The following is a 24,131-nucleotide window of genomic DNA, read 5'->3' on the forward strand; positions in this document are numbered from 1 at the left end:
AAAGAGTCAAACAGGGCAGCCCTGAACTGAAACCAAATTTTCATTTTTTACATGCCACTGTGAACACATCAAAAACCCTACCACACAAAATACTCAGCCTTTAGAGAAGCAAAGCCTGGCTACTAAATAAAGAAAACATGTTTTCCCTGTGAGTATAGAAACATGTTCTTTAGAGGGGTGAAACAAACAATTATCCTCCCTGAACTCATTCAATACATTGTTATGGTTAATATGAAATATCAAAATCTAGCAGCGCTACTGCTCAGATCAAATAGATGTAATTAGATAAATTGAGGAAGAAGGAGAGCGGCTTGGCTGTAAATTGCGTGGTGTGTGCATGCAAAGACCCAACACTGGCACAGCTGCACGGAGCTGCACTCACGATTTATCATCTCTACATCGCAGGAGCCAGTGGCCCACACCACTATTAATCATCAGCAAAATCATTTAATTCAGCCCAAGCCCGACTATTGTCTCAGTCTCTCCCCTCACTCTGGGCAAATCAGCCACCACAGCAGCAGCAGCAGCACAGAGCACCTCAGAGGAAATCACACACAGCAGAGCAGAGTGGGACACAAGTGTGGGGTTCAAACCTTTTTTTGACGAGCTGTGTAGCACATCATAACTGGCATATGGTGCAGAAGATTACTTTTTTTTGGTAAATTTAAGAACTATAAAATTGATAAGCACACAGATTACTGTTTATAGTTAAGAATAACAGTTGATAAGTCAGTGCTTTGTAAACACACTGACCGTGTGGTTAATTTTATGTAAGATGCCCTCTGTGCTACAGACTGTGGCTAAGTTGTGAAAAGCTGACAGATCCAGACTTTATCTGTCCTCAGAAACCTTCTTCAAAGTGTATTTTGGCACATTGGTCTTCCTGTTTCAACAAACAAATTGTTCTGGAACAGTGAAACAAGATGCCCACAAGGCTATTCCTTGTCCCAGAACTTACAAAAAAACTTTTCCTCTTGTGTTTCAGAAAAGTGGCCTCTTCAGTTTGTGCACCAGTGCAAAAGTTATGTTGAAAGACGTCAAAATGAGATGTCTGAACACCAGCTGAAATGCAACACTGGGTAGAACAGCGCTGAGGCTCGGCTGACTTACACTGGCACCTTCTCCAGCGCCCCCTCACATGCCTGACATGACTGTGCCCTCACTGCACCCCCTCTCTGCTAACATCCAGGCCCTCCGACAAACAGGATAAAGTGGGTGAAGTTCGGATAAAGCCGAACAATATCGGGCTAATGACAGTGAGCACAAAGTGTCCGAAAAAACAGACAGCAGCGAACACACAACACACTACAGAAACACACAACACGGATGAGGAAGCAAGAAATGTGAAAAGGGCAAATGGAGGGTGCAAATACAGAGCATGCAGAGCCACAACAAATACTCAGATATGTCATCAGTACATACACTCATTCAAAGAAACACACACACATTCATATCTATTTAAATTTCCAGATATGCACGCACACACACACACACACACACACACACACTCACTCACTCACTCACTCACTCACTCACTCACTCACTCACTCTCTCTCTCTCTCTCACACACACACACACACACACACACACACACACACACACACACACACACACACTCACTCACTCACTCACTCACTCACTCACTCACTCACTCACTCACTCTCTCTCTCACACACACACACACACACACACACACACACACAGGCACAGACAGGGAGACTTAAACACACACACTAATCATAGGTGACATTTTAAACAATAGGATTAGGCTGTAATTATACTATATAAATCATATTAGGATTCTGTAATCACAAATGAGGATGTAATTCAAAATATTCTAAGTAGAATAAAAACATAAAATTTCATCAAACAATAATTTGAGTGTAAAAGTGATTCAGAATGGAAATGGACTTGAAATAATGAAACAACAAAAATGGCAAAAAGATTTCAGTCTTTTTCTACATGTCTTTGGGATCACTATATTGTGAAAATGAGTTTTCATTCACAGCTAATTTAAGATTTTTTTAAAGAAAAAAAAAGTAGAAAACAGTATGAGACAATAGCGTGAAAACAGAAGTGCAATGAAATGTAGGCCACTTCGTGTCTTAATCTTCGTTTGTGGTCTCATCACCTTATCTGTGACACCGGACTTATATCTCCACATTTTTAACTGCAGCACTCAAAGCGTCAAAGTGGAAAATAACGTCTAAACCTGAATCACTTTCCAGTTTTTGCTAAATTGTTTGTGCAAATTTGTAAATGACTCTTGAATTTTTCTGATTCGTTCAAGGTGGCCCGTTAATAAATTAGTGTCGGAGGAAAACACTTTAAAAGGGTCGACAGTATCAGTAAAAATGTTGTGCAATGATCCCATCATGTTCTGATTCTACTTTCATTCTGTTTTAATCAGAAAATCAAAATACTCTCAGGACAAGTGAAAAGAAAAGTGAGAAACTTATTGAAGACAATTACATACATTTATTGCATATCATTTAATTGTATGAAATGAAAAACGAGCACATATGAACATCACATATGGTTAGTGAGTGAAATAATTTTGCACAGCAAAATATATATATATACTATATATAAGATGAAAGATTAATTAACATATTTTCAAGATTTCTTGGCGAATGGTTCTCCCTCATTTTTGTACATGCAGGGTGTCAATCCCTGACGATCTAACAATGTCCAGACATTATTGATTATTATAATAATTGTTATTGCTTTGCAAATATTGTGTTCGTTTAAGACAAAACAACAGTCTCTCCTGAACTGATAATAATAAAGTGTGAAAATGTTACGATTAGGTCGTAACAGAAAGTTATCTTCTTGAGATGTGGAGAATAATACCAACTTTTCCTTTTTTAACTTTCACAAGCTCACAGGCGAGAATTTTTAGTGCATTTCAGTCCAGTTCGTTGAAGACACACAATTTCCAAGAGCATGGCAATTTTACTGTGACATCTATCTTCTCAATACAATACCTTTTCTTTTAAATACAATAATGAAATGTGTTTCTCTCACTCTCGTGTTTGAAGCACATGCTGCAAAAGCGCTGTTCTGTTTATGCTCTGCACAATATAAACTGGAGCCGAGCCAATTTCTCTAAACCAAAGTTAAAAAATACTTCTGTGCAGCAGTCTCCTTATTAATGTATAGGCTTCAACCTGTAGCATCTCCTGCAACTTGCATTATAAAACTTTACTTAAATTACGCTTTAAAATTACTCAAAATGTTGTCAGATGCAGAATGGAATATCTTTAAATAACAATATTTAGGCTTTAAGCAACAGACTAAACTTCCAGACAAAGGTTTGGTGGTTTCCTTTACAGTGAAGTCTTTTCTTTTTCCCCCCTCTCGCACCAGGATGCCCGCCGATCAACTTCCATCAGGAATGCATACAGCGCATTCACTGCAGCCTAATGACAGCCGATGGTGGTGTTGCACTTCAACACAGCTGAAATGCGCACTTGTATAGATTACAAGGGGTGGGAAGTCCTGTCACTTTTTTGTTGCTGTCCCAAAAAAGTCAGGAGGCCATAAATGAAGTATGAATGCCATGCTGGAGTCATCCGACAAAAAGGACATCTTCAAGCACAGAAAGAAAAAGAAAAAAAAACCATACATGTCCAGCATGCAGGGCAGTTCAATAACACATCTCTTTAAAAACAATGAATAGTTTGTAATGAATATAGTCTTTTGTTGCTCAACACAATAACAAGCAAACGCATGAGATGAGGTGGCGTCAAACGGCAGGCTCGCAATCCTCCAAGTTTGGCAGACAAAAAAAAGTAAAGGTAAAAAAAGACCAAAAACATATTGTCGATGGATGCAGGTTTGACAGGAATCTGTACACTGAATTCAAAGTAAAATGATGAAAAAGGGCAAGTTGATGAACTTCAGAGGAGTATATTTAGTGCTTTTCATGCACACTTCGTATACTGCGGCATAAAGTTGGATCAACTTTCAAAAAATCATATTTGACACTGCAAATCTAATGAACAACGATGAAAAAATCTTGACAAACAGGCTATGCGTAATATACTGAGTATGATAGAAAAAAAAAAGTAGATGAAAGTTTTTTGAATATGCCTCTCCAAATTAAAAAACACGGATGACAAAGCCCTCCAAATCTAAAAACAGTCACAGACTCGAGCAAACTCTCGTTTAAAAAACAAAAAAAAAGTATAGTGAAAAAAAATCAAAAAGTTGACAAATTAGTTCTTGGTCTAGTAGGCATTTGAGCCAAATGAAAAAGAAAAAATGTTTCATAATGAAAACTTTTTGTAAGCGGGGGTGAGTAGTAACTCATCTGATATTCTTTTTTTTTTCACGATAATGTCGAGACTCACATGAAAAACTCCGGGGATGAAGGGTTGTTGTCGCTGCTGGATCCATTTTCTCTGAAGCCGTTGCTGATGAGCTTCTCATACTTTTCTTTGTACGCGTCCCTCTCCCGGACCAGCCTGGAGATCTCCTGCTTTAGGTGATCGACTTGCTGGATGAGTTGCGTCTTCTCTCCCTCCAGGACGTGCCGCTGCTGGACCCGCTTGTACCGGCAGGACTGCGCGTAGCCTCTGTTCTTTAGGGTCCTCCTCTTCTGTTTCAATCGGATCACTTCTTCCTTGCTGACCCCCCGTAGCTGCCGGTTGAGCTCCCGCACTGACATGGTGACCAGCTGTTCGTCTGAAAACCGCTCCTCCAAGCGCATGTGTGGGTGAACTGTCCCAGAAGTGCCGTTGGACTGGACGCCGGGTGCCTGGTGGTGGCTGCTGCTGTGGTGGTGATGGTGGTGGTGGTGGTGCTGCCCTCCGTTCTGAGCGGCTGCAGCAGCGATGACTGCCGACACCACCGCCGCGGCGGAGCCCATCTCCTCCCCTGCCATGGTGCCTCCTGCTCCGGCTGCGCCAGCGAACTGCTGGCCCCTGGCGTAGCCATCGAAGGACTGGAGCTGGTGACTGCTGTTGATCAGCGCCTCGACTGCGTCTTCGGGGCTGAAGCCCAGCGCCTCTGGATTCAACTGCTGTTGATAACCGGACATCCAGTAGAAATCCTCTATGTGTGTCTTCTGCTCGCTCCCCGAGCCCGGACTGGGTGCCGAGAAGCTTGGGGAAGGGGGCACCGAGCTGCACGGCGTGCTCATCGGGGTGGAAGACAAGGATCCCCCGGCGATAAGGCGACTGCACTGGCTGATGTTGCGATCGGGCTCCACCGGCTCCTTTTTCACTTCAAACTTCATCAGATCGAAGTCATTAACATATTCCATGGCCAGGGGACTGGTGGGCAGGTCGGAGTTGCTCATTGCCAGCTCTGATGCCATCCTCTTGCTGCTGACAGTCCTCCAAACGGGGTGAAGCGCAGCTGTCAAACTGGGTTGGTTGGGAAGAACGTGAGCCAGTTTGATTTTTAAACGTTTGTCTTGAAAGCGAAAAATTAGGTTTTCAGCGTCCTTTTTGCAGCCGCGGACTTGCAGGCGTGTGAGAGGAGTTTTTCTTTGCAGAGTCTATTGCACAGACACAGCAGTGCCGCGCACACGAGTAGCGGAGTCCTTTTTCAGCATGTGAAACTCGGCGGTTTTGTATTTCAAACATTTAACACTTTACGGTGTCCTCATGAACACACTGCGCGCAGCGGAGAGGGAGACAAGCCGAAAGTACAGGGAGTGAATGCAGCCTCGCACGTTACAAGCCGCTGACTGCTGGGGCGATTTTTTAGAGGGATCACACAGCAGATGAGTTTAAGAGCATTGTAGCCGCCCTGACGTCAGGCTGGAAATGGGAAATTGACTCGGACGAAGAGCCAATAGGGTCGCACACTCAGAGAGCTAATTAACATATTAGTAGCCTAGAGAAACAAAACTTTTCTGAACTGTCAAAGGCCATCAGCTGACTGTCAGCTGAGACACACACTCTTAACTCTTTGTCTTCTATGGACCTTGTTTAAATCTCCGTTTTTAAAATGGAGCAACAATTTGTTCCTGTTTCATTCATTTTTATTTCAGTGGAATGAAGTGAAGCCAGCATGCTGTGCATTCATTCACATCGTCTCAATGAAGAACATTCAGACAAAAGAAAGAAAACAAACAAAAAGATTATAGATAGAAATAGAGAGAGATTAAATTCTACAAATTGTATCACAATTGTTTACTTTTCAATGAATAGAGAGCTTATGTAGGCTACTTAATTTTAGATCTTATAATATTTTGCTGTGTTTACTGCAACATATCACACCTTGTTTATCTTTCATAAAATATCACTTCATCTGATTAATTCCAATATCTAACATTTCTGTTATTTTTTATTATTAAAATTACTTTATTGTCCCACATGGTGGGGTATTTATTTTATGCCAATCGCCCATGCTTCAGCCTTAGAGTAAAATACATAAATATATACACATAAAATATACATACAAAGGGTCCAAAAATGCCAGACAGGCTTAAAAGAGCTAACATATCAGCAATAATGATCCAAATAAAGGAAGACTCTATTTTCATATTTTCCTAAATCACAGCATGGTCCACTGCAACCTCCAAATATTAGGAGGCACAATATTTATAGTTAATTATTATTTATATTGGAAATAACTACAACTGAGTGGCATGAATGGATGATGTTGTCTAGTAACTTTAGACAAACTGAACAAAAATATGAAAGGTGGATTGAGGAGATCTGTCATGCCCCTGCGCACCATTATAAAACTCAACACTGCCACCTTTTGGACACGCAAGTGCATGGGATTCCCCTTTCAATCACTGTAACAGTCCTCACACAGACTTCAGAGAAGGAATAAAAGATGTTATAAAGCAATGAAAAACATACTGTTTGCACAACACATACATATACTGTATATTAAGTGTCTTTATTTTATTTATTTATTTAACTGATCTCCTTTGATTAATCTCCTTTTTCTTTTTCTTTTTCTTTTTCTTTTTCAAAGGAGTTATGTAAGGAAGTCAGACCTGTGTGGGAGAAGTCATGTCAGTGGACGTGCATGCCAGTGAACCCAGTGTTCCATCCAAAGTGATATTACGTCCCAAAGCCATAAAAATCACTTTATCTAAGCATGAAGTCACATAAACCACTCGAGTACATTGCACTTTATCTCAGTTCAGAGGTCTCCTACTTTTAATTGACTCATGTGCAACAGCACCATAAGGCCATCTTAGTATTTCTAGTTTCCATATGACTGTGTCAAGAGTATGTGTTTGACAGAACACTGTAATTTTAGCCAGAGGATACAGAAGATCCCCCATGATACTGTTTTACATATATTTTATCATACACTTACAGAATAGACAACTTATTTCACAGTTGGTGTGAAATGATACTGACTCAAATAGTTTGAGCAGACTGGCTTGCAGAGGTGGGACCAAGTCAGAGGTTATTACACCTGAAATCTGTCATTTTTGACATGCAAGATTTGCATACTGTAATTTGTTTTATGATGATCATAACATATTTTTTGTACATGAACAAAATTACTATTGGTATAATTTATTTCCATTTGGAGCTCAGTAACACAACGTTGGTTCTTCAATTAAGGACAGTTCACCCAAAAAAATCAAATTTACATATTATTTGTCTGGCCTGTAGTTCTATTTATCCAGCTTGATTGTTTTGATGTATGTTATCAGAAAATGGAGATATTGGCTGTTGTGATGTCTGCCTTCCCTCCAGTATAATGGGTATAAATGGCGCTCAGCATGTGGGGCTTTAAGTGCCCAAAAGAGTACTTTTGAAAAACCTAACAGCAAGGTCTCTTCCCAGAAATCATCACCCAATTACTCAAGATGATCAACAGACCTTGTTGTGTGCAGTTTCTTGTAGGAACTCTTTTTTTCTAGAATCTACCAGAACTGCTTTCTTTCCACTAGAGACACTGGTGTGGAATTTTTCGAATGAACGTATTTTTTGGCGTTGTGAGCACCACAAGCTGAGTGCCATTTAGTTCCATTATATTAGAGAGAAGGCAGACATCTTTGCCGTCATTATCCAAAACTTGGCAACTCACACCAAAACAGTCTAAATGGATAAATAGCATTACAGGTAAGAAGAAAAATATGCATTTTTGATTTTGCGGTGAACTGACAACTTGCTGAAACTGAATAGTGTTAATGTTTGTGGATTCAGAAGATTAAGGGGAATGAACTGATTCATGGATCCACACTTTTTAAATAACACTTTTTAATCTTTGGGCCTTGGGGAAGGTATCAAGTATTTTCAATTAATAGGCTCAAGTCCAAATGAAGTCACAAGTCACTGGTGTTAAAGTACCTTTTTTTTAATTTGTCAAGTCAAGTATAAAGTCATCAAAATTGAGTCTGACTTGAGTCCAAGTCATATGACTTGAGTCCACACTTCTGCTGGCTTGCGAGTGTAACTTATGATGAAGTTCCTGATATAATGCTAATTTATTCATCTTTATTTCTATGCATTGACCTGAATTCATCAACATGGATGACTTCAGTGTGGGATTTATTTCACCCATATTGTCTGCATTAATGGCAAAATGCAATTAACTGATGACACATGGCAGTTTACTCATTCAATAATAATGCAATTTGTTTGGGAACAGCGTGATGTAAGCTGTACTGAGGCTCGGTCTCACAGGCCAGTCAGAGTGTTGATTTCTTTTGTGGCCTCTCTTGACATGGTGCTGACAAATAACCATTTCTTTCCTGTGACAAAAGCCTATAATCATAGTCTGTCTCTCTCTAACTCTCCAAGTGTATGATCTCATCGCTGCGACGATTTTGTATTTTTAGATTCCTGGGTGCACACTATTTAATGATAGGCCAAATCAGTCACGTCTCTGCTGCCAGAAGCTGTGGAAGATGATCCTGCCAATCAGCCGGATATTTTCATAACCATAAGGAGTTCAACACGTCCAAAACCGTAGCTCAGATAGCGTCTTTCAGTTGTCTCTGTTTTGAATTTGGTGGAAACACTCTGTTTTTCTGTCTGTCTCTTTGATTTGTGTGGCTTATGTGATGTCATAACTGCTATAGTGAGTGGAGGATGAGTATCTCAAAAGACGCAGAATGAAGTCAACTAAACACGCAAGTATCATTGCCAGTTACTGAATGTTCTAGTAAAGGGGTAAGTGGATGCATCTGCTTGCAAGTTAATACAACACACTGTGCATGTGGCTCAAACAAAACTCAAATAGAACCCTATTGTTTCTATTTCCATTCTGTTGCCTTGTCATCTGTTTGGGCTTACCTGTTCATGGGAAGGCACAGCAGTGGCCCGTTCCCTGGGGTACGGCCACAGCAGAGCGAGACTAATACACAAACGAAGGGAGAGCTCATTAGTCATGACAGAAGAAAGTGGCGGACCTAATTTAGCTGCTTTTGTGCCTTTGAAGTTATTGATGATGCGGAGCTGAGAGAGATCTACATGGAGAGGATTGGGCTGCTGTGAGGACAACTTATCAAGTCAGGAAGGAGGAAGTGATGAGGTGGAAGAGCAACCCAGGTTAGAGATGTGAACGTTACAATATCATTCAAAGGTTCAAACCCATGTTTCTGACGTTTTGGGGGATTTCTCAAATCACATAAGACAGAAGAGTGTGGTTGTTAAAGCCATAGACATTAAATGCTCCTGACAACAAATGCAAATTGTTGTTTGTTAATCTTAACAAAATTCACACAAGCTCAATTTGGGCTCGACTCACACTCATACAGTTCAAGGTATTGTTCAGGATTCATTTCTCCAAGGCCCATTTGTTACAAATTTATCCCACTATCAGCTGTGACAAATGTCATGCTTCATCCTACAAGCTAACCCACATGTTCTATTCCCGTCCATTATTATCTAGCTTTTGGCAGAGCTACTTTGATACTATTTCAAAAATACTCGTGATAACTATAAATGTCTCTCCTAATATTGCCATATTTGTGTGTCCAGAAGACGGCAACTGATACACCTCCAAGCAATTTGATATTCTTGCTTTCACCTCCTTACTGACCACACGTCATCTCCTTCTCCAATGGAAGTCCACTGAAGCTCCTTCAAGCACTCAGTGGCTCAGGCATTTCATATCCTTTCTAAAGCTAGATAAGACTGAATATTTATTGAGTGGTACTTCTGAAAAGTTCTACAATAAGTGGCAATCCTTTTCAACATTTTTAGCTCTTTCCTGCAACTCTACTCTCTTCTGGTGATGACATCCTTGATCAAAACTGGTGAAAACACGAACTGGTTCATGAGATTGCACAAAGACTCCGTGCTCCAAGAATCTTGAACTGAACCAGTTCCAGTTCAAAGCCGTTGCAAAGTTCAGAATGACTAAATCACCGTCTTTTTACAGTGTAATGTATATATTTTATTTAAAACTGCTGTGTCACGTTTTGGACTGAATTATCATCTCGTGTTGACTTAATAGCAAATCCAGAATTTTAAGACTTTTGGAATGGTGCAGGGTCAGTCTAAGGTGTTGGTCTGAGATTCAAACCCCTTTCTCACCAGCCTTTCATTAGATTATTGATATAGTATACTGTTGGTGGGGATTAAGTCTTAAAGTGATCAGAGACGAGTTCTAAAGTTCCTCTCTTCACAATTCCAAACACTGACACATGCTCCTGATAAGACTTGGAAGGCACTGTAAAATTGGCAACTGTTTAAGGGCTTTTTTTTTTTTTTTTTTTTTTTTTAAACTCTTGAAGGATGCTTTTCATAAGTCTGCAGACTTTGCGTAAGGTAAAAACCCACAATCCAAAGCAATGAAACATTAAAAGAGCCTTGTGAATTGCGTATCTCTTGGACTTCCATGAGCAACAGCGTAAAGACGAGTTGAAAACACATTATTTTTGATTGCTGTGTGTGAAACATGCTTGTTTTTTAATGTTATTATTAATTTATTTCAGTTTATTTTTTTATTTAAAAAAAAAAACAATATTTATTTATTCCCCAAAATAGTATGCAGCCTGTCCACTCTTGTTTTTCTGGGGATGAGGTGGGAGTGTGAGCTTTGAATTATTAGAAAAATAATGTTTCATCTGTCATTCTTTGTATCTAGTGTATGCTAGTAAGTATACTGTAAAATAAAAAAAAAATGCAAGTTATATAAAAAGGAAACTGGATCTATGTTTTAGTCTACAGTAATTTGTTAATACACAGACTGTGATGGGAATATCCTTTGAGCAACAGACCAGGCAAAGAGTTTTACAAGAAATCAGATTCACAGAATTGTCCTGTCTGTCCCTGGTGACAGAAAGTAACACAAAAAGTCAGGAATTATACGATGTCAAATTAACAAAACAAATTCAGCATCTAACTTCCATTGTACTGAATGTTTCATAGAGATAAGACACGCATCTGTCAATAGTTTGCAATCATCTTCTCAGAAGATACTTTGAAATGTAAACAAATTCAAACCTTTAACCTAAACTCAACAATTACATGAGGAGTGTCATTTAGATTAGAGTATTAAAGGTGGTGTCAGAGCTCGTCTCATTCTGGAGAGCAATAGAGGCGGCTGAGTGGAAAGAGCAGAGGTCACTGAGTTGTTTGCTGTATGTCTGTTAGACTGTGTGTGTGTGTGTGTGTGTGTGTGTGTGTGTGTGTGTGTGTGTGTGTGTGTGTGTGTGTGTGTGGTTGTGGGGGTTGCTCAGTTCCAGACAGGGCTGGATAAGGCCATCTAATCAGCCTCTTTGCATTCCAACACTTTTGTAAGCCAGCCCTAACCTGAGCGCTACAACTGTATCCATGTCTGCAGTGTTGAATACCTGCAAGCTGATAGCACCTGCAAACACACAGGCAGCATGGGTGAAGAGCTTTTAATATGACAAAACCACTTTGTTTGAGCATTGCTTTTAACTTTAAAATGAAGAAGACAGACAGAAACTCTACCCGTGCTTTACATCTCTACGAACACGGTGTTGCTCTCGGGCAATGCAATTCCATCAACAGTTTAGTGAGAACAACAAAGCTGGAATATCAATTTTCACCCCACCAACAGAATGTGGGCACAGCTATGTCATAATTACCTTAATCCATTAGTCAGGAGGAGGGTGAGGCTGAGAAGGGTGCGACAGAGGACACAGCAGACAAAACAAGGTCAGGAGGAGAGCACATCTGTAGTCTGAGGTGGATTTTGGATGGCCTCTCTGACACTGCTGGAAAGTATTTGGAAGCCTTCAGCCAGCAGGCCTGTGTGTGTGACTGGAGAATGTATGACCCCGAGCTCGTATCACTTCTGAGGCTCGATGGCGAGGGACCGGCAGTAAACCAGTGAATGTGTTACAGTGCTGTGAACAGCAAGAGTCACACATGTTTTCTAGACTGTCTCAGTGTCACATGACCAGTGGGTGACACAGAGTTTTGAGGTTTAATCTCTCATATTTATTCCACTTCCCCCTTCCAACTGAATATTTGCCAAGTTAAATAACATGTCTGCTAATTAATACTGTGCAGCCTGTAAATGTAGGCAACTCTGTTCACCACATGTACAGTAATCGAAGTCGACTGGTCAATATTGCACAAGAGCTGGCAGAGTGGCTTGCATATTAGCCATAATTACATTCACATGAACGTAATGTATTGGTTTACTGTCATGTGTAAGGTTAATGTGTATAGCAATTTAATGATATATTAACTGTTGGATAGCTCTCCAGCCTTATCTCCTTTGGATGTCCTCGATGCCTTCACATGACTTAGACTTTCATCTCCAAGTCTGTACGTGTGTGCATGTATGTGTGGTGCTTTAGCCTGTTTACCTGGATATCTGTGTGTGTGTGTGTGTGTGTGTGTGTGTGTGTGTGTGTGTGTGTGTGTGTGTGTGTGTGCCAGTGTTTACATCTTGATGCATGCATTTGTGTGTGTGTGGTTATTGTCTGAATTGTAATATAACAAATACTTAAAAATACTTAAAATGACTATCAGACTAAGTAAACATATACCTTCAATTTATGCAATTATGAGAAAACAGAGGGGAACCATGAATAAAAATCATTGCATCATTTTATAATGATAATTTTACTGTTCTAGAAATGATTAGTATACAGGAAGGAACAAAATATTTTGCACAATATCTATAAATTTATCCTTTATTTTCACTAAGATACAATATCTCCTCTGCCAAGGAGTCCCGGTCAAGATGGGCAGCAAAAAATTAAAGGTTTCATCTTAAAAGTACAGACAGAAAACTGACAGTAATCAAAGATTAAAATGTCACAAAAAACAAAAACATAAACATATCAAAACAAAAGAAACAGATACAAAACATCCAAAAGTCAAGCAGGACAAAATACTCCATTTCACTTATTTATTTGGCCCACATCACAATAGACGAATGCTTATGCTATATATATATGCTATTCTCTGTTCTGATGTGTGCCTTGAACTGTATGTATATGCATTCATGATATTGTGTCGCCTCCTTAAAGTTATCATTACAGGGCCAGTAGGAATTGTAGTAATGTATGCAGGAGTTGTCGCCTCGTACACCAGACTCTGGCCAGTGTCTAGCCTCCACCCCCAGCTTCTCCTCCTGTGCCCTTGAGCTACTGAGGCCTGGGACTGACATGAACAATAAAGTGTAATTTTCACAATTACAGAGCTTTAGTGAACTAATTACAGCAGAGATCCAACAGAAATATCAGAGAACAAGACTGTTTAGACTCCTGAGCTGAAATGTCTTTGCCCTCTTGTCTATTGTTGAGCAGGGGAAAATGTGTAAAAAGAAGAAAATGTGTAGGGAGTTTGTGTGTGTGTGTGTGGGGGGGTGATGGTGGTGGAGGATAACATACTAACCACATGTACTGTATGTAAACAGACAATCACACCGACCTAATGTTTTGTTTTTGTTGTTTAACTCATGGACATTATCTTATCTATGACGTTTTCAGATTCGTTCCTCATCTCTTACATGGTCATTACGCTGAACTTAATGAGGCTGTCTCCTCATTGTGTTCAACACAGTGTTTGTCAAATATGCCAATACAGGCCATTGACTTAGTGAAGATATCCAGGAGCGATGACTGTCTGCCTTTAAACCACAGTTTGATAAAAGCCTCAGAGGCCTCGAGTCTCAAACATCTCTTACACTGGAGGTTCAGGAGGTATAGATTGCTAGATTGGAACATAATTAAATAAAGAAATATATGATAAATAATATTTTCGCATCACTATAATTTGAACTACAACTGATAATGCAGATGTACATAATATCATAATTTTTGCGATAGTAACAGCTTTCTTTTTTCACTGTGTCACAGATATCTGCTCAGTGATGCTGTTGATGTCCCTCTTGTCTTGTTTTCCTCTGATATCTCTGATCACAGACAAACACATCACCCCCCACACTAACAAGTAAATAAAAACACACAAGCAGACACAATAACATAAACTGAGTCCCAAATGCATGCATGGTTACACAAATGCACGTAGGGGGACACGAATGCGCATGCTCATAGCCTAATGAGAGATTTTCTGACCTTTCTTCATGTACCCCTGGAGAATATTGATGAATCCCCTTTTAAAAATAACTCTCGCCTTGTAGGGTCATTAAATGATTTACAGTTATTTCACCAACACATAATTATTACATTTATTATGTTGGACTGTACAGGGTAGGGCCATTGTGGTGGGAGGTGGACCTTTTAGCACACAATAGAGGCGATTAAAAGTTTATTTTACGTGCATACACTGTACTTATGTTCCACTCAGAAGTTAAAATCACACAAAAAGAGTTTACAGCTTTTAGAGTGGTACATTAGCTGCTATGAAACTAAACCTGTAGCATTTATGGTGCATTGTTAGATTAGTGAAGGAGGGGAATGTGAGAACACAAAGTTGTAGTGTTGGCTCTGGCAAGTCATGTTTAATTTTCACATAATATTCTGCAACTCTGGTCCTGAATTTCAGCCATTTCTAATTGTAGGATTTGCAGTGACATTTAAGTCTTTTATTGTCACCTAATCTAAACCTTTATGAAGAAAACCTTTGTCACAATGAAACGTGAGTGGATGAGTTTTGTCCCCTCGCAGATCATTCCTATTACCCGTGTCAAATCAGACATAATCTGACGTAGTAAGCTAAGTAATCACAGGTAATGTCACATTTGGTCTTATGGCAAGAAGACTAATCGGCACATTCAAATTGCAAGGTTATGGAATTATCTTTGGCAGAGCCATCTCTGACCTGCAAATGTGCATCACTTGCTTGCACTGTACTGCCAATGTCATTACCAATATTATCAAGGCCTTTGTGTGTTTGAATCCTGCTGTCTGAATCTGTTCCTAATAATGATATCTTCTCAATTGTTACACTGCTAAGCTGGTTAAAATGTCATCTGACTGTGATTGTGAGCATGGCCCTTCAAACACTCCCAGTGGGTGAGGCGCTTAATGTTCATTTGAGCCCTGCGTTGAGCACCCGGCATTAAAAAGCCCGACTGAAGCCCAAATGAAGATGATTTAAATGAACTCATTTGAGGAACATTTAATTACCATTGGAGCGTAATTGAATGTTTCTCTGAGGTGCTGAGTGACTCGTAATGAAATGAGAAAGACTGGGGAGATACTGACGAGGCTGTGCACTGATGCTGATAGTCAGGCCCGTTCTCAGCCTGCAGGATGGATAAAATGATCAGAGAAGCGTCTACTAGATAAATAAATCCATCACTGCTAAATTATCCTCAAAATTGCAAAAACAAAGCGAAGTCTGCTGATCCTCACAGGGTAAGTTAGTTCATTTGTAGGTTGTATTTTAAAGGGATATTTCGGGTTATTTGAAGTGAGGTTGCGTGAGGTACTTATCGATTGCCAATGCATTACTTACAGTAGATAGCAGTCAGCACATCCTCAGTTTGGAGTAGCAGAGAGGGGCACCAGCCCAGAAGCTAAGCAATGGACTGCTGTGCATGGGGTCTGCAACATAAGGTAGCCACTTTAAAAAGATCCCCCTATAATAAAATTGATACTGGTTTATGTACGCTACATTTAGAATATTTTCACAGCTTTAACTTGCTGTCAGACAGCCTTTTCTGATGGGACCCCACCTTTATACTGTCCAAATTTTGCTCTTTCCAAACCAACCACTGCTGCCTTGATCTGTCTATTGTGACTTCTGTGGTTAAGTTCAGTTCAATGCATTGTTGATTTAAGTTTAAACAGAAATGTTAGTGTAGAGATGGATGAGTGGGGTGGAGTCAGAGGAATAGGTAAGGGGTGGACAGTATTTATAGGGCAGGTGTGCAGCTTGCCCAGTTAAAGTCCCTTCCTCTGGACACATGTTGTTAAGCCCAGGCTACCATTGGACCTACCATTACAGCCGGCATATTTCATGGCCTTTGGAAATTCCCACATCACAACATCCTCACACCTGCACCATCCATTACAGGGGATGCCATTCTCCTGCTGCTCTCTAAGTGTGTATTGGTGCATGTGTCTGAGAGGAAAAGAGAGATAGTGAGCTCCTCCACATGTGTATACAAGTAAATATGTGTCAGTCTTTACGAGTGGCAGGAGCAGCAGCAGCTGCTCCCCCTGTGGCCCTCTCAGTGTCTGGAAGTGCAAAGGCCTCAAGGCAGAAGGTGCCAAACAAATCTACCTTTTAGCTTCTTGTAGGGCTGAAGCAAACTGTCATAACAAATATACAGATAGAATATTTAAAAGAAAAAAAATTCTGATGTTCCGTTGTTTCCTCACTTGGTGTCTCATTCCTGTCTCTGTTGAGCCTTTCTGAGAGAGCCAAGCTAGTCAACGTTTGTCAAAGTCTGTTTTGTGTTTGTAATGGGGCTTCAACATAAAGCTAGCGGAAGCTGGTTGGTTAAATGCTGGTGACGCTATTATAAGGTTAAATCTAGAATATACAAGCCTGCAGTCTGTATGGTGAGAGCATTTCCTGCAGAACAATGAGTCTCCTGGCTTGTCTGACAGAGACAGACACACAGAGGGAGAGAGATGGGGAAGAGAGACAGAGTGAGGGAGACAGAAAAAGAGAGAGAGAGATCATCATTACACAACGTGTGCATCTGCATCTATAGGCTACTGTGTGACAACTAGGGCTGAGCTGATGTATCGCCTGATGATGGCTTACAGTCATCGACCACTAATCCCTTTACTATAGTAACATTGTGATTTAAAAGGCTTCTGTATTTGAGGTTTTGTCGCCTCAGAGATGCCGTAAAGCAGGAGTTGTTGACAAAGTTCCATTTCTGAAATGTGGGAGGGAGAGAAAATAAAAGGAAGCTAGAGTTCAAATTAGTGCAGAAAGTTTGCCTTAATGAGTAAGTGTCCATATCATCAGTCAAAAGAAATCATTTATAGTCTTTTAGAAGAAGTAGATGTTTATAATGGTTAAATTGAGCAATATGTTAACTCCAGCTGCAGAGTGTATATTTAGAGCAGTGGGTTTTTGTTTTCAGGATAACAGGCTTCACGTTGACTCAACTTACAGTGTTGGACTCGTTGTCACTTGTTATTTTCAAATTACAATGCTGCCCTCGTCTTACGCACCTGCATTGTTTCTGTCAGGTTCTGCGAGTCTGGGGAAGATGGGGGAGACAACTCTCTTCAATCTTAGACTGTTTATTACATAGGAATTCAACCTATTTTTTTGCGCAGTTGCTACTTATTGCTCATTTAATAAACTTGCCCAGTTAGGCAAACCCAGGATGCTCCTTTACGTTGGTGGCAGTGGCGAGTTGTTTCTGTGGGTCACTGTTAGTGTGTTTCACAGAGCTTAGCTTTTCGCAACTAGAGCATACGCAGTATTGAGAGGGTGAAGCTGGTTTGGTGATGCACTGCATCTTCAGTGATGCTTGGTTTTGGTTTGTCTGTTCAGTAGGAAATAGTGGCAGCCATCCTGACAGGGTCAAAAAGGAAACCTTTAACAATGACATCAATCATCAATCATGATATATCACCATGGCCAATTCAGTGTACATTGTCCAACCAGATTAGCAACTAATGTGGTAAAGTTCATAGCATACCTTTATATCCTTTGCCTCTTTGCAGCATGACTGTACATACACACAGACTGCACATGAAAACTTTTTGTTGCTCAAAGTTACCTGAACTCATAAAGTAATACAGGAAGTTTGGCATTAATATTTAGATTTAAGGACAACTGTCACGAATGTGATCACAGTTTGCTAACTCAGACCTAGATTAGCAAGCACAACCTCTGCGGTGTGTGGTGTCTGCTGTTCTTGGCATACATTCATGCAAATGTGCTACCAGTGAAATGAAAATTATCTACCCACTAATGTTCATTTGCATACTTGCCAGCCACAAGAACAACACTTGACAAACAAATTGTGAAATACACTGGCAAATTTACCAAAAACGATCTGATGCTGTCATTTGATGACTAATATTTCCAAGCTAATGCGCGTAATACTGTTGGGAAAACCCAGCTGCAGCAATGTGTTGAAATGTACAACCATTTTTTTGTTTGATCCCAGTGGTAAATGTTCATCACTTTGGATTATTGTTTCCATCAGAAACATTATGAAGCACTTTTGTGACTCTGAAGCTCTCCATGGCTTCTTGCACATTCACAGCTCAAGTGGGTGTTGCTGAGTCTTTTGAGTCATACTTGACGTCAGTAAAGAATTGTAGCCTATTCCTCTCATGTCTGAGGTAGCAAATATTTTCTTTTTAATACTGTGCTGACTGTTTATCCTTATAATCCTTCTAGGAGCTTTCTGATATCCTCAACACTGCACTTTATCTATTAATATTTAAAAAAATATATACTGTATAATTATATAGAATTGCAAACTTATGTGAAGTTCACTACATGTGTTGTTAGATATAAAGACCACTTTTGTGTGGTAATACAGAACATTGTTCTGTCCCATCATGTACTGCTGTGTTCCAAGTTTGAAAGACATCACTTACAGAAATTGCTTCTTGGTTTGGAATAAGATGGTTTCATAGTTGGTGACAATATGTTTTATGCCTGTCAGACTTATCACCAAATGTACTTTGGCATTCAAAAAAGATAAACACCGTACATTATGGATGCACAGTAATATTGCATGTCATGGGTATTGGCCAATTAAGGCTTTAAAATTATACAATGATGCTTGAATTTTGCACACGTGATACAAATATGTCTGCAGTGTGGAAAAATAAAAAACAAATAGTAAAATTTGCAATGATTGTTCAGCATTGGTCTGCACCTGCTAGTGGGCCAAGATTAACATAACAATATGTTAATTCCAGTACAAGAGAGACTATATGGTCTCTGCAATCACGTGGAAAAAATATGTGCATATATTGGTATTGGCATCAGCAATCAACCAAAATGACCAAAATCAAACCACATTTAACTCTGAGGCCAACCACGGTTACGCCACAATGTTCAGAAGAGGTTAGAAGGCAGACAACTTAGCAACTTAATTCCTACAATATGTGTATCTACAGCCAGTAGCTCTGTTTTAGCTGTAAGTAGGAAATATCAGAGTCTATGTCACAGGTGACAGGTCTGGATGTAAGACATTCAACTTCTTGTCAGCACACACATGTATCCACCATGACCCTACACACACACACACACACACACACACACACACACACACACACACACACACACACACACACATATATATATATAAATGGGCAAACACTTTAGACAGAAGTATACTATGCGTGTATACTATGAGAATTAGCTTAATTTTCAAGATAGACATCACATGGTTGTTGTACATTCAGACCAGTCAAAGTAAGTCAGATGACTCTCTGTGCTGGACGCACTTCCCATGGAGACACAGGGACTAAATTGGCTAATAAAAGCTCATAATCTTAATTGTTGTTCATGACTCCAGAGTTCTGGCGTTGGAGTGCACACAGACAATGACACCCAGTTGTCAGAGCACATCCTCTAACCAGGCTGACATTCCAAACAGCAATTACAGCACCAGGCCCACCAATCCAGACCAAAACACCTACTTACTAAAACAATGGGCATCACTGTTTGCACACAAGGGCAACCCTCTCTGGACCCTCTTCATTCCTCTGTCCCCCTCTCCCCCTCTGCTCCTGCTCCAATCTTGTTATTAATCTTAACTCATTCATTAGAAGAATTCTCAATCATTGCGTGTTCTCACATTAATGTAATGGTCATGACGACAGCTCAGGTCCTGGCTGTGTTTGTTGTCAGGGAAGACTCAATTGCAATTGATGTGGGTTTAACATTTCTTTGTGTTTCAGGGTTGCTTTATGTGTTGCCAAAATGAAAAACTTGAAAAAACTCCCATTTTCAAGACAGCTTACTTCAATAAATTTTTGAGCTTTGAGACCAACTAATAATTTTTTGTTGAGATAATTTACTTTTCTTCTTTAGATAAACTTTAATATTTAAGTTCTAGAAACCCCCCCAAAAATGTATATTTCAAAAAATGTAAACTCATTGAAGTAAAAGTGAATAACATTTAATAATGTAATATCTCCATTTGAAACCATTTAAGAAAGAAAACAATAAACAGTCACAATTGATGAACAATGTTTCCCAGATACCGAACTTGAACATCTTGTTGCTTTCACCCTAACCCATTCTAAATCTAATTAATCATCTGTGTTGTATTTTGTGTGTAGTATGAAGGAATACAACTCTGATTTGATTTTAAAACCTTGTTTGTATAATGATAATAAATGTCCTTGAATCCTTAATATCAAGCACACAGATTATGACAAATCAGATTCACAGCTCACAATGAAAAATATTTGAAATATAACTTTTTTGTGTGGTTTCTAAAACTCAAACATTGAAGGTTAAAAATTATAGGTTGTCAAAACTTTTAATTTATTTCAAAATATAAGAGTTTGAGTTTAATTCAAAACCCAAAGATCTAGTGAAGGCAGCTGCCTTGAAAGTTTTCTAATTTTTTTCCTGCAGTTTTTCCTGCAGTTTTGCCTCATTAAGTCCCATCATTGATAACAGAAGGCACATGTCTAGTCATACTAGCATTTGTCAAAGGTCCTATTTGTTAAAAGTATGATATATCAAATTTCAAAGTGTTAGATATAAAAGGGGCGTGCAATGTGAAGGAAACATAGCATTGTATCTGGCTTTTTTTAAAAAAACAAAACATATTTGCCAGCTCACATGAATTTGTACACTGTCTACCTTTCAACCCCCAGACATATTCCATTAATTTTCTCAGTTACTTTAAGACACATAAAACTAAAAAAGTCAATGCTGCCCAAATGCTTGTATTTCATACATATGGCTGTTATTCACACCACATAATTATGTGTTAATGGCCTGCGCTGCAATTTTGTGAGCAAAATCTGGTTTGTAATTTAGTGTGAGATGAAATATCCCAGATATAATGGAAATAGCATTAGTCCCACTGAAGTCTTTACGGTGTTTAGGGTGATGATGTTGAAATAATGAGACTGACTCATTCACTAACAACAAGGCCATGTCAAAGCTACTCTGATCAATACTGATCAATGAGTAAAATGATTTGGTAAGTGTTTGGCCACAAACAAGGAGAAAAATGCAATAAATCAAACACGTATCCCACTCTTCGAGTTGCATTGCATCACAAACTGATGGAAGAAGTCATGTTTGCCACAAGCGTGTTTGCTGGTGGCTGCTTTTCAAACCATCTGCAGCAAAGCTAGCTCACTGCTGGGCCGTGCAAGAACCAAGTCTTGTGCAACGCTCCTTCAAAAGAACATTTGTTCACCATCTGTGACTGCTGCTCCCACTCCATGCAGAGTTGAAGCAAAGTGCTCCTCACTTTCTTACAATGCTGAATATGTTGCCGCTGGATTTTTTTAACCTTCTCCCTCCCACAAAAAATATAAAATGAAAACTATAAATCAACTCTATCTATGACAGAGAATTGCCAGTTTTCTCTGGGATCATGAAAACATAATCACTGCATAAATTAAATCCCCTTTTTTATTTAAGACCCCTGGCCAGGAGAGTGTGTTTTGATGACAGCTATGTGTTTCCTGTTGCGCCCCATTCAGGCTGCAGCTGGCTGTTAAAGGCATTAGTCCAGGCTGGAAATATTGCAAGGGTGCCAGGTAGAGTCACATGTCCACAGGCAGACTCAGAGGCAAACCTCAGCCACAGAACAGCAGCAGAACGAATCCATAAGAGACCACTATACATTTTATTTAATATAAGTGTTTGTGATTTAATGTCCAATGGAATAGTTTAATTTAATTTAGTTGAAGTTAGTTTACCTTAGTTTAGTTTGGTCATTTTTCAACTTGCATGTAAATAAATCAAATCAATTAATTATTCAATCAATCAATTATTATATCATTGCATAGTTTTATTTTGTTTTAAAGATTAACCCCTTTAACTGTCATACATCCTTGTTACATCCTCTCACTTCATACTGACTCACTCTGAAACAACCTCTGCATATAGTCTGTAAACATTTTATTTTTCACTTTATACATAAATTGAGCAGTTTTAGTTAAGTCCACCAAGTCGCAAAATTTGAGAGCATGTGAATTTAGCCATGCAAACAAGCAGGTTAGCTATAGCCATGTGCACATAATGTGGTCAATCTCAGTAAACTGACTTATGGTCAAAACAATAGGCTAACTAGCTGAGTTACTGTTAGCCGTGCTAGCATCTAATATTTGCTGCAGTTCCTTTGTTGTTGGTTTTTGTTACATTGTTCAAATTAAAACAGTCAGCCAAAAGCACTCATTACAAACTAACCAAAAAATTAGGAGATATCTCATTTTTGTCATAATAAATATCGGTCTTGGTTTTCTTGCTCATTGCAGCTGCTATCTTAGCCCACCTGACAAATGCATTCTGGAAAGCTGATTGCTGATTGGCTCAAACGCTGTGACAATAACGGTCGCTTATTGAACAACCACCAATGACAAGTTGTATACCTTGGTTTGTTTATGATAATCAGCTCTATTTATAATTCTAATTCCTCTTTTTTGTAGTCTAAGTGCAATATTGATTTTGCATGCTTATGTGCAGGTGTCCATAACATTGTGCACAAAAAGGCATGGTAAGTCACAAGATATGATATACTACTATTATACTACTTCATTAAACTTTGTCCTACGATACTGACAAAAGTAGAGAGTTAGATGTCTGCAAAGAAAAGCTAACTTGTGACTCAGACTTTTGTGACATTGTCGCAACATAAACACAGAGGGCTACTGCAGGCATGCTTCCTCTTCTCTGTTAGCTTTCTCTCTTTCAGCACACTCACATTCACACATGTCCAGTCCACACTGTGTCATTGTCCAGCGCTGTGGGATCTCTCAGCTCGTTTTTCTCTCTCCTCTTTTGTTTGGTTAAGCGGGGGCCAGAGGTTTGGCTTTGTCTATGTAGGTGGAGTTCGGGAAATCTGACTGGTTTAAACTGCCTAGTGACAGTTTGCTGTGCACCGATTGGAGGCTGTGCTGCGACTGAGGACATAGCTTAGCCTGTTGGACAGTATGGGATATACGTATATGTGTATTCCTGATTATATTTGTCTCTCAGCACCAAACTATTGGAATACCAAGAGGGGATATGTATCCTGTGGGTTGTACAAGAATTTGATTTTTTAATTATGAAACACGCATCCAATAGCAATCAAGCATGCTGATAACTGAATTAGCAAAGCAAACAACCAAAGTTCAGTCATACTTCAGTGTATTGATTCGTTGATAGTCTAAGTTTAGTTACATTGCTTATTTTTGGGGGTAAAAGTGTCAGTTGTCCTCATTTGCAGTTCTAAACTTGGTTGTGTGAATGCCTGCGCACCCACTGACAAACCCTCTTTGCTCCTTTAGACACATTGACATGTCTGAGTTTCCTCAGTCAAAGAAATCTTTCTGTTCTCATTACCCATAATTCCTCTTCATTACTCAGCCTGTGGATGATGAGTCCAATTACCCATGGCTGAAGCTAAATCACCCTGCGTCAATCAGAATTTGCTAAAGGAGGAGTTAACGGATACAAAAGGGAAGCCTATGGTGTTCATTGTCAGGTCTTCACATGTCCCAAAGCTTGGGCTAGACCAACAGATCAATGCACCCACATCCACAAACAGGTGTTCAAAAAAAGACTGGTCTCAGTAGATTTAATGATAAGTAGACCTGATCTAAAAAACGGTTAATCTCTGATTAAATAAAGAACCAAGACCTGTGCCAACAGAAAAAGACTCTACCCAAACCAAACCAGTTGGAC

General features: G+C 39.5%; 1 protein-coding gene across 1 annotated transcript; it reads right to left on the reverse strand.

The window, feature by feature from the left end:
• Positions 1-2,455: 2,455 nt before the first annotated feature.
• On the reverse strand, positions 2,456-5,831 carry mafa (MAF bZIP transcription factor a). The gene has a single exon (XM_084718274.1). The coding sequence runs from the start codon at positions 5,321-5,323 to the stop codon at positions 4,352-4,354; it is 972 nt and encodes a 323-aa protein (XP_084574400.1). The 5' UTR covers positions 5,324-5,831; the 3' UTR covers positions 2,456-4,351.
• Positions 5,832-24,131: the final 18,300 nt, after the last annotated feature.

The sequence above is a fragment of the Lutjanus erythropterus genome, chromosome 1 (assembly GCF_056507025.1).
Source record: "Lutjanus erythropterus isolate fLutEry1 chromosome 1, fLutEry1.hap2, whole genome shotgun sequence".
NCBI classification, from domain to species: domain Eukaryota; kingdom Metazoa; phylum Chordata; class Actinopteri; order Lutjaniformes; family Lutjanidae; genus Lutjanus; species Lutjanus erythropterus.

Excerpts from the sequence above, each read along its gene's own strand:
- mafa (XM_084718274.1), bottom strand. The coding sequence starts at position 5,323 with ATGGCATCAGAGCTGGCAATGAGCAACTCCGACCTGCCCACCAGTCCC.